The sequence below is a fragment of the Poromitra crassiceps genome, assembly GCF_964638095.1.
Source record: "Poromitra crassiceps genome assembly, chromosome: 13".
NCBI classification, from domain to species: Eukaryota; Metazoa; Chordata; class Actinopteri; order Beryciformes; family Melamphaidae; genus Poromitra; species Poromitra crassiceps.
In genome coordinates this window covers 44,850,974-44,857,971 of record NC_139644.1, presented here as the reverse complement: position 1 = coordinate 44,857,971, position 6,998 = coordinate 44,850,974, and the positions used below count along the sequence as shown (strand labels likewise).

The following is a 6,998-nucleotide window of genomic DNA, read 5'->3' as shown; positions in this document are numbered from 1 at the left end:
TACAGCCCGCAAATAAGCATGTAGTTAGAGTATAACAACAGGGTTTAGGGCTGTAGTTATAGTCTAACTACGGGGTTTAAGGAGTGAATTATAAGATCTGTACTTATAGTCTAACTACGGGGTTTAAGGAGTGTAGTTATAGTATAACAACTGGGTTTAAGGAGTGTAGTTATGGTATAACAACGGGGTTTAAGGAGTCTAGTTAGAGTATAACAACGGGGTTTAAGGAGTGAAAAAATACTTTAACTAGAGGGTAACAAGATCTGTACTTATAGTCTAACTACAGGGTCGCGGGCTGTATTATGAAGCAGAGGACAAATGTTTGTACTTATAGGCTAATTACGGGGTACCACACTATACTTACAGGGTAACTACAGGGTTTAAGGAGTGTAGTTAGAGTATAACAACGGGGTTTAAGGAGTGTAGTTAGAGTATAACAACGGGGTTTAAGGAGTGTAGTTAGAGTATAACAACGGGGTTTAAGGAGTCTAGTTAGAGTATAACAACGGGGTTTAAGGAGTGTAGTTAGAGTATAACAACGGGGTTTAAGGAGTGAAAAAATACTTTAACTAGAGGGTAACAAGATCTGTACTTATAGTCTAACTACGGGGTCGTGGGCTGTATTATGAAGCAGGGGACAAATGTTTGTACTTATAGGCTAATTACGGGGTACCACACTGTACTTACAGGGTAACTACGGGGTTTAAGGAGTGTAGTTAGAGTATAACAACAGGGTTTAAGGAGTGTAGTTAGAGTATAACAACAGGGTTTAAGGAGTCTAGTTAGAGTATAACAACAGGGTTTAAGGAGTCTAGTTAGAGTATAACAACGGGGTTTAAGGAGTGTAGTTATAGTCTAACAACGGGGTTTAAGGAGTGTAGTTAGAGTATAACAACGGGGTTTAAGGAGTGTAGTTAGAGTATAACAACGGGGTTTAAGGAGTGTAGTTAGGGTATAACAACGGGGTTTAAGGAGTCTAGTTAGAGTATAACAACGGGGTTTAAGGAGTCTAGTTAGAGTATAACAACGGGGTTTAAGGAGTCTAGTTAGAGTATAACAACGGGGTTTAAGGAGTCTAGTTAGAGTATAACAACGGGGTTTAAGGAGTCTAGTTAGAGTATAACAACGGTCTGTATGCGTACACTTCCAGCAGGAGAACGTACACGGTGGGCAGGGCAATGACGCTCCGGCGCTGCAGATGGATCATATTGGGATAGATGCCAAGAACAAAAAGCTTATAGATTCCACATTACTTGGATTGATAAAATTGCCTGCACTACTGCCACATCTTCCCACAATTCCCTAATTCTTGGACATTTCCATATACAATGCCAAAATGTTTGTTTGTCCTCCACCTGTTATATACTTAAGTAAAGAATATGTGCGCTTTCCCCATCTCTGAGTCTAATAAAGCACATAGGAAACGCAGCAGTTCTCCACTGTGTCTAGCTGGAAACGGATGATGCAACTCAAAGCTGTAATGTGATTGGTGGAGCTGTGTGTGAGATAAGGCTGTTTCCTTCTGTTTGCAGCAGTCAGTGCGAAGTCAACAGGGAGATGAAGAGCTCACAGACCCTCCTCTTCCTCTCATGTCTACTTGGTGTCACAGCAAACAGTAAGTACATCACACATTTAGCCTGACTCACTTTTCATGTTGATGTGAAAATCATTTGAGTTGAGCTCCAGACTTTCTGCTGAAGACAGACACTTCTGAACCAGAGACAGTCTTACAGTCAGTGAGATATTTACAGGTGTCTGCTTTACTTCAGAGGAGAGATGACAGTGTTCAACTTTTCACTCTTATTAACTGTTTTAATATGAAAACAATACTAAACCGACAAACTCTTTACAAACATGACTGGATAACATCTGTGAATGGTTTTCATCTTGTCTCTCAGCTGTACGCGAGTTTGAAGTTACCAGTGGCTGTGCAAACACTGATGCAGCATTTATGGTTGGACTGGATGGTGAAGAGATTTGGTACGCAGACTTCAAAAACAAGAAAGGAGTTGAGACTTTGCCGAAGTTTGTAGCTAATGTGGTCTTCCAAGAAGGACTGTATGATGTTGCTGTGCATGAAGTGCTCAATTGCCATAAAAACCTGAAATCTGATCGGCGTAACTTCAACTACCCTCCTCTGCAGCTCGGTAAGGAAAGATGACAAAGAAAAATTGACTGCTGTTCAACCATTAAAACTATACAAGGAATGTCTGTCAGTGTTTTACATTACTGTCATAAATGTATGTAATGTACAATACTTTGACGATACTGTTGTTGTGCAGATCCTCCTGACAGCTTCATCTACACCAGAAACATTGTGGAGCTCGGAGTGGAGAACCATCTCATCTGCCATGTGACCAGGTTCTACCCCGCTCCCGTCAAGGTCTACTGGACCAGGAACATCAAGAACGTGACCAAAGGAACCGCCTCAACATCCCCTACCTCAACAAAGACCTCACCTTCAACCAGATCTCCAGGCTGAGCTTCATCCCACAGCTTGGGGACACCTACAGCTGTTCTGTGGAGCATCCAGCCTTGAGCCGCCCGCTGACCCGATTCTGGGGTGATGCACCTGCACTGTTAGCTACCACCAACCAAAACTACAGTTAGCTCACACCAACCAAAACTACAGTTAGCTCACACCAACCAAAACTCCATTTAGCCCACACCAACCAAAACTACAGTTAGCTCACACCAACCAAAACTACAGTTAGCTCACACCAACAAAAACTACAGTTAGCTAACACAATCATGTGTTCGTGCATTTTGTTCCCTCAGGTGTGGAGCAGGACCAACCGGGGATGGGACCTGCAGTGTTTTGTGGACTGGGTCTGACCGTGGCTCTGCTGGGTGTGGCCACAGGGACCTTCTTCCTCATCAAAGGAATGCAACTATTCAGTGAATGATCTGTTATTTATTATGTGAGGCAGAGTTAACCGACTGCTGTCTGTTCTCTACTGCTTTAATGCTAGAACTCCCAAGGCGGTATTTGAAATGTATATGGGCAATAACTTTGTTGAAGTAAAAATACAATGCTGGTGATAACTGACTTTTTTGCATTTTAATGAGTCTTTATATACAAATTACACAAAATGGCTAGAAAATGACAATTATACCCAGAACGCACATAGTGTAGTAGGCCTAAGATTGACCTCAATGAATCTCCCAGGGTTCTAGGCCTATATATATATATATATATATATATATATATATATATATATATATATATATATATATATATATGTGTGTGTGTGTGTAGGGCTATATGGGGGGGCGGGCTAGAGAGAGTGTTTTTAAGGTGCTTAAGCTAGATGTGTCCATTCCATAAATTTATTTAGCTGTGGAAGGTTTGAGTGAGTTTATAATCATCTGTACTTTACTCTCTGAAATATAATTAATGTTAAAAGGAAGAGTGGTATTCACTGGAATAGGATTCTCACATGTGCTAGGGAAACATTGTGCAATTTCTGCAACAGAGTCAATGAAGTATTCATTGAAGGCTTTTGCCAGTTCTGCTGGGTCTTGCAATAGGCTACATTAATGTTTAGTTCTAGTTTCTTACTGCACCTAAGCTGGTCGGTCCCTAACAGCTTCTGAATCTGCTTCCAAATTAGTTTTGTGTTGCCTTTCGCCTCACTAATGATGAAAAAAATTGCTTTCGCTTTTCTTATCTCCTTAGTTGTCTTATTTTGCAGCATTGTAAATTTGCGTTTGTCATTCACCTGCTTATTAGGGCAGTTTTCAACACCATATCCCTCTCCTTCATAAGTTTCAATAAACCAGGGTTCAGCCAAGGTAATTACCTCTTTGATTCTTTTCACATTTGACTCTTTTTGCAAATTTATTAATTTGTTTTATGGCATTTTCAAAATGTTCAAGTTCACTTTTAGGGATCCTGAGCTGCTCAGATGGTATATGACCACCTTGCAACCGTTTCTTTGTAAGTTTTCTAGAAACCAAAGTCAGGTTGCGTGGTCTGAGAGCCCAGTGATAAAATTGAGTGTCTCTACAACTCTTTCATGTACTGTACTTGCTAAAGATCAAGTCAATCTGTGGTTGGGAAGAGGTGGTTATTCTAGTTGGCCCATTAATCAATTGAGTTAAGTTACATTTTTTGTTGTTCCATCACTGTCGATGATAATGGACTGAGCACCCCTGTATACATATCGGTCTCTATCGTTGCATCGGCCTATGAACTGCGCCCAACGCCAGACGCAGCTCAGATTAGTGGCCTTAAGCATTATAACCATGCCTTTTAAGCGTAAAATTATGCATAACCTGCTCATTGGAGAAGTGCAGTAAACAAATCATAAGCTTCCTTTTTAAGCTCCAATTCCACGGAGCGATCCTGTCCGGCTTCAGAAAAGCCCAGGGCTCTGAGCTCCCCCCTCCCTATTTCATCCCCGGCTGTCTCCATATATATTATTCCATATTATTACGCTTCTCAAAAACCAATATCACTGCAGTTTAAATACTGCAAGCATGTAAATATGCTACACTATAAATATATATTATAAATATATATATATAAAATATATATATATATAAAGTTTAATTTTTTATTTTAATTTTTTTCAAGGGCCTTCCTGTTTGTCCTATCTTCCCAATTTATATTGAAATCACCCATAAATATGACTTCTTTACTCAAATCGGACTCTCTGAGCATTCTTTTAAAAGAACAAAGGACATTTGAGGTGAGAGGGTTATAGTTAAACCAATGCATTCCAGGTCATTGTCAGATGACCATTTAATTTGATCACAGTGGAAGGTGTCTTTAATATATATCATCACCCCGCCCCCCCTTTCCCTTAGACCTGTCCTGTCCTGGTACATCTATTGCATCAGATGGTGAGTTACTATGTAACCAGGTCTCTGTCAAGCAAAGCAAATCAAGGAATAGCCACCATTTGGGCTTATTTAATCTGTAAGAGTCTCACCTGATCAGTCATACCCAATCTATGAAATTTCAAGACTCTTTAGGGACCCCAGTATGCAGAAATGGTCAAATACACAATTTTTGCAATAGGCAGAAATTACACTTTTCTAGGCCTATTGCATGCAAAAAAACTGGGTGGTTCTTGCCCAAACCTGTATGAGATTAGTATAAATTTGGCATGTCTCTACAGGGGAGGCTTGTGGGTACCCATATAACCCATTTCAATTCAGATATATTGAGGTGAACATTTGGAAAATGTTGATGGCCGTTTTTCCCTCGCCAAAATGTTGTCTAACTTTGAATCATTAGTTATTTAGCCCCTTCCCAACAAGCTAGCATGACAAGCTTGGCCCCATTGGAAACCTTAGGTTGTCTAGTTTCAAATTATATCCCTACTTTTTCCCTAGCTCAAAATTTGAGCGTGCCACATTCCCTGAAAGACAGTCTCACCGGCGTTCCTGCCGGCAATCCCGTGGGTCTCATAGGGGGAAACAAAACATTGGAGAACAAAACACATTTTGGGTAGGTTTTGTTCTTGGTATCATCAAAATCTTTATTTTAGAAGTCTGAACGACCGCACCGCGGATATATGCCACCGCCAACAAGTCAGCAGTCGAGATGCATGCCTGTCCAGACTTTGACGTTTGACCCAAATGTGAAGAGCTTGAAAATGGCATTCGTGATGTCACAGTAACTTTGAACTTTGACCACCAAAACCTAATCTGTTCATTTTTAAGTCCAAGTGGATGTTTGAGGCAAATTGGAAGAAATTCCAGGTTCTTAAGATATCGCATTAACAAGCTTGAAAATTGCATTTGTGAGGTCATACTGACCTTAACCTTTGTCATTTGACCACCAAAATCTAATTAGTTGATGCTTGAGTCCAAGTCGACGTTTGAGCCAAATTGGAAGAAATTCCGTCAAGGTGTTCCTGAGATATTGCGTTAAAGAGGTTGGAAATTGGGTTAGTGAGGTCACAATAACCTTGAACTTTGACCTTTAACCACTAAAATCTAATCAGTTCATCCTTGAGTCCAAGTGGACGTTTGAGGAAAATTGGATGACATTCCGTCAAGGCGTTCCTGAGATATTGCGTTAACAAGCATTAAACAAGTGGTTGTGAGGTCAGTGACCTTGAACTTTGACCTTTGAACACCAAAATCTAATCAGTTCATCCTTGAGTCCAAGTGGACGTTTGAGGCAAATTCGACAAAATTCCACCAAAACATTCCAGAGATATCGCGTTAACAAGCTTGAAAATGGCGTTCGAGAGGTCACAGTGACCTTGACCTTTGATCACCAAAATCTAATCAGTTCATCCTTGCGTCCAAGTCAACGTTTGAGCCGAATTGGAAGAAATTCCATCAAGCCATTCTTGAGATATTGCATTAACGAAGTTGGGAATGGCGTTCAAGAGGTCACAGTAGGGCATTCACGACTAGTGAATTGTACTATTAGTCGTCCCTCGACTAGTCAAAGTCCCCCCCCCCCCCTTCTCCAATAAAAACGCTCAACTAACGTCAAAAGGTCTCAAATACAACCAGGCAGCAGGGCTATTGAGATGCAGGCATAACTAATGTAGTAGACCTTTTCTGACCAAGCTTGATCAAGTTGATTCCCAAAGCATTTGGCAATGATAATGCGCAGGCGTCGACCAGGCAGGTCGCTTGTCGCAGTTGCTCATTCATTTCCGTGATCTTTGTACTATTACTATTATTATCGCTTTTATAACAACTATCGTATGTATATGTAGTGTAAATAGTGTATCCGTCAGTAACCATGAGGTTCAGAGGAATTTTTATCCTATTTTTGACCAGTTTACTGCTACTACAATGTTTCGCCTGGGGACAAAGGCTGGAGCCAGCACAGGCTGTGATTGTTTACAGCAGAGAACAGCTGATGCAGCTCCGTTTACCGGCCGGCATAGCTGTCCCGGCGCCGCTGATTCCGGAGGAATTGTTGGTGGAATTGTCAAGGAATACACGGCGAGGAAGAAGAGGCAGAGGCAGAAGGGCGAGACAGAGAAAGAACGAAGCCAGGAGAGAACGTCGGAGATTCAAGC

At 41.1% G+C, this 6,998-nt stretch overlaps 1 protein-coding gene across 1 annotated transcript; it reads left to right on the top strand.

The window, feature by feature from the left end:
* The first annotated feature begins 1,565 nt into the window (after window positions 1-1,565).
* LOC310787950 (RLA class II histocompatibility antigen, DP alpha-1 chain-like) lies at window positions 1,566-2,966 on the top strand. Its single transcript, XM_083649394.1, has 4 exons — window positions 1,566-1,615; window positions 1,899-2,147; window positions 2,283-2,563; window positions 2,779-2,966. The coding sequence occupies exons 2-3, from the start codon at window positions 1,952-1,954 to the stop codon at window positions 2,480-2,482; spliced, it is 396 nt and encodes a 131-aa protein (XP_083505520.1). The 5' UTR covers window positions 1,566-1,615; window positions 1,899-1,951; the 3' UTR covers window positions 2,483-2,563; window positions 2,779-2,966.
* Window positions 2,967-6,998: the final 4,032 nt, after the last annotated feature.